The sequence below is a fragment of the Phaethon lepturus genome, unplaced genomic scaffold, assembly GCF_000687285.1.
Source record: "Phaethon lepturus isolate BGI_N335 unplaced genomic scaffold, ASM68728v1 scaffold603, whole genome shotgun sequence".
Taxonomy (NCBI): Eukaryota; Metazoa; Chordata; class Aves; order Phaethontiformes; family Phaethontidae; genus Phaethon; species Phaethon lepturus.
The window spans coordinates 65,715-78,468 of record NW_010531045.1 but is presented as its reverse complement, the minus strand read 5'-3'; the positions used below and the strand labels follow the sequence as shown (position 1 = coordinate 78,468).

Sequence of the window (12,754 nt, the reverse complement as noted above, 5' to 3'; positions counted from 1 at the left end):
TATATATATATAAAGGTATAAAAAATACCTTATACCCTAAAAATCGTACTCACACACTCTTCAAAATTTTTTTGCCAAATTGGTAGAACATATGAAGCATGTGTCAGGGCCCTGAGTGCACCACTGGGCTCTGCAAGCTCTTGCCTCCCTCCAGGGTTTTCCTTGCCTATGTTGAAGGTCAGCTCTGACATGGTGTTGCTGCCTCACTGAGGTCCCCTTTGCCCCCCACGGCTTGGGAGCTGCTTTTACACTCAGGCCCTTTCCTCAGTTCCTTCCCAACCCACAATGCGGTGATGCTGTGCCTGGCCCTGTACCTTGCTGATCCCAGCCTGGACCTGCTGACTTGACTTCCCAGCTTGGCCTCAGATCTGCCCCATCACCAGGGACCTGTCTGGCAGCCTGTAGGGCTTGCCAAGTGACCTGTAGGCACTTGGCTGACTGTGGCTGCTGTCCTCAGACCTTCTCTTCTTGCTTGGACATTGCAAACCTTGTCATTAAGGACACTGTTCCTGCCTCCATTCCCCTGTGGAGCAGCTCACTCCTGCTGTTCCCTGACAGCAGGTCCTGCAGGCAATCAGTACTATATAGCATTTTCAATACCAATTTGGAAGCTGGCATAGAGAGCACTTTTTATGAAACAGAATAAATAGATCTTATTTCATTTATGAAACAGATTAATTTCTATTTACAAAGAGATCAAAACTTTTGGGAGAAGCTGGCATCATCCAGCAAAAGTCTACAGAGATTTCAAGTACATCATCGTAAATTCAAGCTGTTAACAAGGACTCTAAAAGATAGACTGTATGTAACTGTATGTTGTAATTTTAATATATGCACATTAATAACCATTAGCATTTCATATTCCTTGCCATACAGGTTAGACCAGTAGTGTTTTGTGTTAGTCTTTTTCCAAAGGCTATTGCAAAACAAAGAGAAATATCTGCTAGACAATTGTTGTATCCTTGCTAAGGGAAAGCTAAACTAAAGGAAGATTACTTTAGAGGGAAAAACTAACCTGGTAGCTTGGGAAGTATCAATTTCCTGAGAAGTTCAAACATAGAGAAATAATAATAAAAGCTCTTTTTTTTTTCCAGAGCTAACTGGCAAAGTGTACAATTTTGTTCAGGTCACCTAACGGTTCTGAAGAACAAAGATTTTCAACTGGAGAACATCTGCCCATACCTCACCTTGGGGAGCCTGTAAACTGCTAGAAGCTGTCACGAAACAGCAAAAACCAACTAAAAGAACAGAACAGCCCCCATGATCTCACCAGTAAAGTCTCCAACAACAAAGATACTAGACAAAGAAAAAAGCGAATCTATATCTCTTTTAGAGAAAATGAATATTTTGCTATCAATAAACAAGATTTAGATAATACTTATGTGTACACCTCTTATCTACCACTGGAGATTTTAACAGGGAGGTCTGATACATAGCCAAGAAGGATAGCCAAAGCCATTAACTGAAGATTTTAATGGTAATAATATTACATACTACTATTAATGTTTTGACTTTCTACTCTGATAGCAATGTAAAAAAAAAATTGTAAGAAATGTTTAACTCACCTGATTGCCAACTAAAAGAAGATGTTCTCCCAGCAGAAAGTCCTTTAGCATATCTTCCATTACCATCATGTGCTAGAGAAAGAAAAACACAAATTTCACCCCTGTTTTTATACTCTGAAGTTTATGCCTTCACAATGCTAGTAGTACAACAGGAACTTTATTTTCAGGATTTGGGGCCAAAATTTTTTGAACTTTATACTTACTGTTATTTATTTCATAGCAAGAGTCTCTCAGCCAATAATAGCAGAGGCAATCTACCCAGTGACTATAACAATGAAACAAAAATACTAACTCTCCTTATGTATTTCCTGTGCTCCAATTGATTCTGGGAGTTTGATTTCCCTAAATACATTTAATTCTCCATAATCACTCCTAATGCATTTCCTTTTAGCCTAGCTGAATGCTTGTCACTTGGAGTGTAAGAACTTTCATTAATATGTGTATAACAATTTTCCAGCAATTGTACTGGGAGGAAGCAAAATGTATCCTGGTAGAACTTTACAGAAACTAGACAGAGGGAATAAAAGGCAGCTGACATGAATATGTAAATTATACATACTTATTTTATTAAGGATTAAACAGCAGGTCTAGCTTAATGAAAAACACACTTTTCTATTCTAATCAAACTTTATTTTCAAGGAAAACAAAGACAGGAAAATGCAAACTCAAGTCTAAAAGCGTGTTATTTGTTTTGTGTGTTATTATGTGTGTTACAACTTCTAAATTAGACTGCCTAATTGAAGCAAAAGCGCTTGAGGTGTATTTTACATATATCCAATATCATAAAAGGTAACTCATACTGTACATCATTTAACCTTATCTTGCTTCTCACAAATAATTTGTTTAAAAGGATCAAAAGGATTTAAGGATAATGTGGTAATGCAGACTATTGCTTATTGCTGGCAATACAGTTGTGTGTATTTCTCCACTGTATCTAGTAAAAATAGGTCAACTGTAAGTAGGTCAGACAACCTACTTAGAGAAATGAATGCTTGCCTTTAGATAAACATACTTTTTTTTCATATTATCACCTCATCTCTAGTACCTGATTTAAAAAAAGTAAAATTAAAAAAATCAGTAGCTTGCCTGTAATTTCTGAGCACAGAAATGCTCAGTTTCTAACTATGTAAAAGATGTTTTAGGTTTCCAAATCTGTCCAGAACAGAGGATGGTGGTGCGGGAAGAAACTCTTGTAAACACAGCTTAATACCACAAAATCCTAACCAGGCATGTCAAAAGACTACTGAATACTCAATACACAATTTAAGGAGAGGACTTCAAGGCAAATTACTATATTTTCTGGCATGTGTATACACTGGAAATTTATAACTGATGAGAATAACTTTGACCACATACAGCATAAATTCTAGGAAGTCAGTTTTACCACACACACTGATTACATTTTTTCATTTTATGGCCAGGGCATGAATACTTCCTTCTGACGACTTCTTTTTGATCCCAAATTGCACAAAAAAGGGGACATTACAGCTGCGCTGCAGAACAGCTTTCACATAAGACATACTATGTATTGATACTTTTTTTTTCCCACCAGGATCTAAATTAGCATTGTATTAGGATGCATACAGACATTTCAGATTAATTATTTACACAAAGGACTTGTAAGTAGACACATCAGTATCATGTCAACTTTTATCAACCCATGTTCCCCAAAGTCTGGCCTGAAAGTGGCATTTGGCATACCACCTAAAAATTATTTTCATCCCTGTGCCACATGTGGTAGACCAACAGCAATGTTCCACAGCAATGCCAAATTCCACTGGAACATGAAATGTTTCAAGACAAACACACAGAGGCAAAAGCTATGTATTTCATTACACTGTGCAGCACTGCAAAAGGCTGAGAATATATTTTTTTCTCTGTTTCAGTTTATTTCTGTAGTCTTTAGATAATGGAGAGGAAGTATTGCACTAGACTCATAAATTAAATTTGTTCTCCAGCAAGTTTTGCTGAACGATCATTACAGCACTTGAATGACCGAACTACAAACTAGCAATACAGAAAGCATGAGTAGAATTCATTTAGAAATGGGAACAGCTAACCTGACTGGTATTTGGTTGTTGTTTCCTTCAGTATTCAGAGTGCATAGCTGCCAGGGACAGATACAGAGCAGTTCATTCTCTGCAGCATTTTTAACAGACATTGCCCAAATAAAACAGATACATCATATCTGAACACAGGTTGTGTACAGTTTTCTGAAGCTATAACCAAGAAGGTGGAAAAAGTAATGCAGATAGAAGTCTTAGCAAGACTTCCAGCAGACCCAAATTAAGTACTTTACCGAAATGGCAACACGGAACAAAATCTCACATGAAATGTTAGTGGGGAAGAGGAAGAAGACTGTCATCTGTTCCCCTTGCACAGCCTGTCATCACCTTCAGTAGGTGATACCCATGTAGCATAGTCTTTCTGTGGAGACATTGCAAGCAAGGGAGGAAAAAAGAACAGGAAAGGAAAAGTAAGCAAACCCACACCAGGCTCCTAAAAGAAAAATATTTCCCAAGGTCATGCTCTCAGTGTTGCCTTTGAGGCAAAATATTCTAAAGGTAACTCAGAGGGTAATTCTCTTGCTAAGGATACCCTTGTCTGACAGTTGGGAGGCTTCCATGCTAGATGGAGAAGAAAGCTGCAGTACACCTACTTCTACAAAAGGGGTGGGGGAAAAACAACACCCCAAAAAAACAGTCAACAAGCCCTTCCCTTTCATTGTGTTCACTAATTACTCCTACTCTTTACAACTATGAACTAATTAACACTAATGACTAGTTAATTAGCTAAACTAATTCAAATAATTAATAACTAATAACTAATTACTCTTCGCCTTACTTTCAAACACACAGTGTTAATTCTAATAAAAGGTACAACTTCATGCGACAAGCGTGTAAAACACCGTCTCAGGATGGAATCAATAATCCAGCCCAAAGAGGGGATCAGTCCAGCAGCAGCAAACAAACAAACAAAAAAAACCCTCACTCAACACAACATCTGATCAAATAATTCTAAATGAAATTCAGTTTCAGTCGCTGTTGCTTCATATTTAATGAATGTTCAACAGGATATTACAATCTCTTCATAAAGGCATGGTGAAGACACATCTGAAGCATCAAATCCTAAAGAAACTACTTCAGAAATATACCCTTAAAATTTAGTTAGTACATTATTTAATATATATGAGCATACACATTAGTACACATTTAACAAGCTTTTTGTACGTCAGAAGCCAGAGATTCATACTCACTTGTGGATTTTCATAAAACAAAACATCAGGCACTTTCATTTTCTCGGTTGAGTTATAAATTGGCATTGTCACAGACCCTATCTTCAGAATCCCATTGTTTATTTCACCTAGACATTTTTCAGAAAACAAGCAAATGCATTACTTACAGCATCCTCTGGGCAGACATGCAATCAATGCCAAACACTTGCAAGTGATGATTTACAAATTTTAACAAGGCTGTGGGTTGCGGTAAATGATTTCTATCTAAAGACAGAGAATGCTTGAAAGAGTATTCGTTACAAGAGGTTGCATTATCATGAATTTGAACTCTCTTTAAAATTGCAAAGAGGTCTATTACAATAAATGACAAATAGGTGACCTTATGGGAAAAGTATCATATGAAACACTAGAAGCTGTGACTGCTGCCTTGGTTTAATTTCATATTCTCATTCTATTATTAGAATATCATTAACATCATTAGGCTACATTTCCTCAACCCACAAGTTTTCTCACTCTCGTTCTCCCTGTTCCTTCTCCCTGTCACACTGGGGAGTGGGGTGCGGAGGGGAGTAAGCGAGCAGCTGTGTGGGTGCTCAGCTGAGAGCCAGGGCCAACCAACCGCAACAGTATAGAGTCACTGTTGATTCTCCCTTTCAGTATTGCATTTTTGCTCAAATGGGTTAATGCCAGAACGTGGACACATTTAACATTTTGGTGAAAACTGGCTAAATTTGCACTTGTTGACATAACCTTCAACCACAGCTCTGACAGAAAAAGTACATTAGAAACATTTCTTAGATCAAAAGAACCATAAATTCTGTCCTTCGGGAAATAACAACTAAGTGTAAACAATAATATTGTGCGATAAAAACACTAATAATTTTTTGCCACTGATTTTTTAATCTGGTATGGTGTAAAACTGAAAATAGCCTAATTTCTAGACAGATGTTTTTAGTTGTTCACCTATTATTCTATGTGGCATCTATAGGCATCACCTATTATTCTTTATGGCATGAAACAGAGAAATATGAAGAAAATTCAAGGGATGTGTCTAGATAAAAAGAACAGTAAGCAGGTAGCATCACACAACTGGCAAGAGTTCAAAATATTTTACATATATGTTGGTTTTATATATACATAAAATGCAAATACAGATATAATAATACACGGATGGCATGGCTGCATATGTACATGTGCGTATATATGTATATACAAATACATATGGCTGCACATATATATTATATTGTATATAATGCACATGAATATATCTGTATTTACATATATATTTTTATACACACACACACAAATAAAATCTATAAAAACAGAATCCAACCCAAATTAAAACAAAGGTGTGTTTACTACTGCAAAGATCTAACAGAAAAAAACCCACAGAAGTCAAATACATCACAAAACTGAGATTAAACATACAGGAGAATGACAGCAGAGATAACACTGGTGAAATAGAATAAAGGAAAAGTTTAGTGAATGGAAAATGGCAAATTGCTCAAAGTGTGCTGCCTGACAGAAGATATGAAAAGATATACAGCTAGCGTGAAGAGCAGGGGTCATGCAGGAATAAGAAAGCAGAACTGAGAAAAATGGCAGAAGCAGTAGCACTGAAGGCTACTGCAAACAAATACAAGTTGGATGAGGTAAAGAAATAAAGACTTGCTTGATAAAGGCAACATGTAACAACCACAGCAATTTAAAGAGAATAAAAAGAAGGGAAACTAATGAAGAAGTGTGTGCCAGAATGAAAGCAAAACATAACCCAAGCCTTTTACAAGAGAACAAAGAAAAAAAAAGAGAGAAGGAAAAAAAAAAGCAGTCCAAGAAACCATGAGGCCATGGATCTTATAGACTGGGAGATGCTTGAAACATGATGGAGAACAAAATTTTCCATGAGCTGTGAATACAGCAGACAATACAAAAGTATCAACATACCGACAGCAGCACTGCATTCTGATAGAACAAAGTCAAAGGGATATAACTGGAGCAAACTACATTTAATTTCAAGGATAATTAATACACCTTTCTATGCTCAATCGTCTGAGTTACATTCATTAAGAGCAGGACAAAAGATGGCGGAAGCTTACATGTGTAATCCTTTTCCTCTAGTTTCTTTGTGTCATCTGGACTTGTCTCAATACGAGAATCCTGCAGATTTTTATGTAGAGCTGATCTGGCAAGGTTTGGTAAAAACCTAAATGTAGAAAAATAAAAGGGAGGTTGTATTTTAAGGATTTTTTTTTTTTTTTAATTTTCAGTATTTTCTGTAATCTAAAATCAGTATGAAGCTTGACTTGGACCTCCAAACCCTGAATGACTATTGCTTTGATATTCAAATAGTCTTCAACATTTCACCTCTCCCTAAGGAGAGAAACTGAGCTTCTTCCATAGGCAATGAACTACATTTGTGGCTGTTTACTCATTTTACAAGACTTCAGTGTTATCGAACATTGCAACAGGGTTGTAATGTAGGATGGATTAGGATTGGCAGTATGTAATACTCTCATTCCACTGCCAGTAAGAGCTACAACAGAAACAATGTTTTTTTCAGAAACACCTTTTCTCTTGACTCAGTTCACTTGGACCCCAGGTTCCAAAGGGAAAAGTGAGCTCTGAAGTTTCCAGAACTATGTCCTTTCAGTTCTCCAAACCTTTTGATAATTACAATTTGTCTTCTTTTGAAGAAAAAAAACCCCAAAAACTAAAAACCAAAAAAACCTACATGTTCAGAAATTTTCTACATACAGCTTTTAGAACTGAAACCCAAGCCTCCACCGAACACCTAGTCATACTAGACATTAATATAACTCCACTTTTGAGTCTTTTGAGACAGTGAAGTAATGTTGATAATGGTGACTTAATTTATATTATATAGAGAAATATCTTCGTAAGGATGAGAAAAGACTACAAAGTCATTTCTACTTACCTCCTAGGTTTGAGGATACCACAGAAATACTTCTAAAGAAATGACAGACTTTAAGGAGCAAGGCAGCAATCATATTATCTACTAAAACACATTAAAAGCTATCGTGCATGTCAGCAACTGACCAAGAAGCTCTCGAACTTCCACCAAAACTAGCACATCTACCTGGAAAGGCAGGCTTTATTAACAGCATAGTAAAGGCTTTCATCTGGATGTTGTGACAGTCGACGACAAATTCGTAATAGTTGTCGAGTAGATAAAGATGAAGCCAGTGACTGTGCCTGTCAAAAAATACAAGGTAGTTTAATTATCTGGGACTGGATCTCAGGGATTTAAACCGAACAAGTCAGGAGAAAAAAGTAATCCAAAAGGAATTATTTAAACTTTTCTCCTAGTTCATAAGTGCTTTCTGCCTCCTACAGCACCTTGTCCTTTCTAATCTGCAAGCTTGTAATTCTGTATTTGTTGCAGCAATTTGCTGCCATGGAAATCATGTCATCAAAAGATTAGCCTTACGATTTCACTTGATAAGCAATAGGAAGAAAAATGTGCCGATAACTGATCTTTATTTGCTATGTAAAACCTAACACTAAACAATATTAGCAATAAAAAGGAGGTTAGCTACTGTAAAAGGATCAATGTCCTAAAAACTCGCCTGCTCTTCACGAACCAAATATGACCTCCACATGTAACGGTCTGGCAAAAGAGTCTGGCAGGATTCTTGGACATATAAACAAGACAACACTGGGCAGCAGTAAGGAGACTGTATCACCTCTGCACACGCCTTCTGGGCGGGCCATTACTGGAACAGTGCGTCCTTTTCTGTTGTCCACATGTTAAAATAAATGCTAAAAACTGGACATGATTCAGCAAAGGGTTACAAAAGTGATTCAACACCTCGGAAAACAGACCTTAACAAATACAGCAAAATTAAAAAAACCCAAAAGAAGTGATGGTGCATTTAAAGAGAGATATAAAGACTGAGAAAGAAATCATTCTATAATTGTATCTACCGGATGAAGGTATCTAATACAAATAGGTCCCTTATTTTAGCAGGAAACACATAACAATGAGCATGATCTGATAAGCCACGCCGTACTTTGCCTGGGTCAAGTGAAATATTTTAATCAGGCAATTTCAAAACATTTTGTTTTAGTTCATATAAATGATTTCTAACTGTATTACAATTATCTTAATATATTATGTTGTTTATCTGGAAAAAAAAATCCTGGAATTTGCCATCTAGGGAAAAAAATAGGGAAAAGCAACACTATGAATTTCAGAGCCATTTTTCCCGCCGGTCGTAATTTTTAAGCGTGAGAAATGTCGTAACACCCATTATTTCCCCTGGAAAAATGCAGTTTTGACAAACAGGCATTAATATTTTTTAAAAAGTCAGTTCTATGAAATTGCACAAAACTCTTCTCGACTGCTGAGAAAGCAAAGGATAATACTTCTTAGCATAGCTCTGAGCAATGAGCAAGAATGATTTAGATTGCAAAGATTATTACTCCTGCTCCTCCTGCTTTCATTGATGGAAGATTGTGAAGCATCTTCTGAACCATCATAGTTTAACACCCAGCATTATGGACACTGTGATGTAAACGATGGCATTTCAAGTGTTATTTGAAGACCTACTTGGCCACGTGTGAAGAGTGGGCAAGGGAGAGGGGTAAGTGCTGTATCCTTGTTATCCCTGCTCACTATTTAGAACCCTTGCTGCCTTTGGAGATTATATTCTCTTTCCAAAAGTATCCTGAACAACTGAAAGGTTCCCAAGTAGAGTTAAGTTTTGGCAGGTAAGCAGTCCTCCTAAGTCACAGCCTATGGGACTGCACTGATGGAGAATGGCAGCTGTGGATAGTAACTGAGGTAACGTATTCCATACATTGTGCCACTTGATAAGTCCAATCTCTAAGGACATGGGCATTCTAAAGTCTATGTAATATACAGCATCATATCCTGCACTGAAATAAATAATCATAGAGGACAGGAGCACAGAGGAAAAGCTGTATCACATCTTCTGAATATTTGGAACTGGCAGTCAAAGTTTTGGGAACAAAATTTCCTCTTTTCTCTTACTTGTTCTTTTTAATATTTTATATTGAACAACTGTAAACTCAAAATCGGGTTAGTGAGAGTCTTTGTAATATATATTCATGAGGCATCTAATTCAACAGGATCTTGATTGTGGTCTCTAGATTCTATTGTGAATCAAGCAAACAATTATAATGATGGAGACAACGCCCACAGGCTGAACAGTCTACAGGTATTCTTCTATTGTTAACAAAATCACTTTAAACAATGGTTAATATTTCAGGATAGTCCCTGGCAGAGGCTTACTTACTCAAGCAACTCTATAAATAGTCTGACATACCTAAGGCACACATTTCATCTCTCTACACAGGTGTGCTATTCCCAACATGTCTCATGTCACTGCTGATCTACAAGAACCCTCTCTCAATCCATACTGTGACTCACTTCTCATCCAATATCATGTACTTCGTTTAGATATTTAGCAATGCTATAGACATCCACATATTTGGAAAGCATTTTTGTAATGGTCTGTTCAGGTATGGTATGTGTCCAAATATGTCAAAACCAATACATTTATACATTAGGTGTAGGAGGCTAAATAGATAAAACAACACCACTCTCCCAAAGGTGTAGCTAAAAGTCAACCTTTTTACTTACTTTTTTTTAAGCTCAGAAGAGCATAACAGCATCTCTCAGCTTTTTAAATAGTAATACTGTAAAAACTATTACCCATGTTAAAATGATGAAAACTAAGAATGGATTACATTTGCATACCAGTTGAACTCCTGGATTCCACTACAAATGTTTTACATTTTAGGTACACTGAAGGCATACGCTGCTTTAGTCACCATAGCAATAATTCCTTTTTCTTTTCACCATGATTTGACTGTATCTTTTTAAAGAATTTAGTGGTTACTATGTCAGCAGAACTTATTTTTCTTGACAATACTGTTTTAATAGAATAGCCTGTAGCAGTAACACAGCCAAGAGCTCTGGAGCTTTCCCTTTTCTGAGTCTTTGCTGTTGCCCATTGGCATTTTATAATGGCTAGGTAGTTGCCATTGCCCAAAAAGCCCCAAGAATTTCAGCTATCAAAAATCCAATGACTAAAGCGAAGTGATCAAAAAATATTTGGATATACATGATTATATCCACACCTATTTAAAAGGCACCTCAAGCATGTTTCACTGTGAGCCATGTATCTAAACCCACCGACAACATGTGTACTGTTCTGCCTGGCTTCTCTGGGATTTGGGCAATTTCCTAAAAGCTTTACTTATGCACATGCTAAAAATGTACATCATAAGTCAGAAAAGTCTACAGTAAGTGGTGCAGTCATTGCCAGCAATAACTTTCTGGGGCTGTTTTTCCAATCAAGCAGCCTTTGAAATGGCTATAGCTTAGCATGCTTCACCCAGCCTTTGTTAAAACAAACAGTCACAGTAGAATAAAGTAAATTAAAAAAAAAAAAAAAAGGCTTACCGTGGCATCATTTGTCTCCCGAAGCTTGTGTGTTAATGACAACAACTGCTCCACAGCAACAGTGGGTACATTTGGAATCTGCTCGAAAGAAAAACAGCATTAATCTTACTGCAAGATATGCAAACTCCATATACAGCTATACCCAGATGCAATGAGCATAGAGTTGCTGCAGTTGCTTTATGTCAACCAAAAAGGAATACAGTTTTGACAAAGAGCATTCTTCTATGACAGCATCATTTAATATCACAGTAAGAATGCTACTTTATATCAATACCATTAAAAGATAAGCAGATATGCTGCTTTGATAAACTTTGAAATTGGAGATTCATTTATGCTACACTGAAATAGCAAAACATTTTTAATGTAGTAAATAATCATGTTCTGTGAGCAATAGTCAGTAAGTGTCTAAAATACTGAACGTACTTACCATTTGTTTGATAACTTCCATTTCTTCACTCTTGCTTAAAGGTCGAACATTATGAAAAAGAAACAGCGTCAGAAACTCTGGACCCAGCCACTGTTGGGTACTACTTCCAATTACAGGAGGTTCTGCTAAGACCACTATTCTGAAAGAAGGATGGATAGGAAAGATAGACCTGCAAAAAAAGAATTTAAAAATTCATTACCTGGCTTAAGCAGTGAATTTAATTTTTACAATAGATGAAAAAAAGAATTATTGTACCGAATCATATCAGAGTCTATTCAGATCATTTGCAATGCAATTTTATTAAAAAAAAAAAAAGACAAGGATTGCATCATGTGACTTGCAATTTTATAAATCTACAATTTTTTTATGCTCAGAAGGGTATCCAAATCTCCTCATCTGCAACAGAACCTGCATGCCTCAAGATGAACAAATACCAGCAACTAAGCTACAGTCTACTGCATTGTATGTCTGAAATGGGCACATCTCACTTCTCTGATGGACTTTCACAAGTGCTTTACCTAAAGCAGGATGTCTCACAGGCAAATCAGGGAGACAACAAGATCTACCGGAGCTGCAGTAATAGTAGTAGCTGCAGTAAAAGACATTTCTTTTGCTCAATTAGACTGACATAAAGGATGACACTGTAGATTGGCATAGATATCATGAAGAGCTGGATTTAGTAACAATTTAGGAACACTCCCCTTACTGATGTTCTTTGCGGCCCTTGGAAAATCACCTAGACTCTTGGGGTGGGATTAATATGCCTGACTTCATAATATTGCTGAAAGTTATACTTCAAAGACCAAACCAGTCACCTCACCCTTGGCTCATTTTAGAGTCAGCATGGGGAGACAGGTGCCTTCAGCAGCAGATTAACACTTAAAAGAACTTTAGAAATGGCCTGCTGGGTCCTTCAATCTATCCACCTCGCTATGTGTTCTGTCTCTGATTACGACAACTGGAGATATTCTGGGGAAAGCACATAAGCCTAACCACTACCTGGTCTGTCCCCCTCAAACTCTTCTGGCACCCACAATCACATCTTCAAAGACATTGGAGAGTAGATCTCTATTTGG

At 36.9% G+C, this 12,754-nt stretch overlaps 1 protein-coding gene across 1 annotated transcript in view; it reads right to left on the bottom strand.

The window, feature by feature from the left end:
* Positions 1 to 12,754, bottom strand: part of VWA8 (von Willebrand factor A domain containing 8) — a 106,055-nt gene that overhangs the window by 37,775 nt on the left and 55,526 nt on the right. The window contains exons 14-19 of the mRNA XM_010284418.1: positions 11,679 to 11,847; positions 11,252 to 11,329; positions 7,898 to 8,013; positions 6,897 to 7,003; positions 4,822 to 4,928; positions 1,566 to 1,637 (exon numbers count right to left, since the gene is read on the bottom strand). Of these exons, the coding sequence (XP_010282720.1) occupies positions 1,566 to 1,637; positions 4,822 to 4,928; positions 6,897 to 7,003; positions 7,898 to 8,013; positions 11,252 to 11,329; positions 11,679 to 11,847 (649 nt within the window). The remainder of the gene's footprint in view (positions 1 to 1,565; positions 1,638 to 4,821; positions 4,929 to 6,896; positions 7,004 to 7,897; positions 8,014 to 11,251; positions 11,330 to 11,678; positions 11,848 to 12,754) is intronic.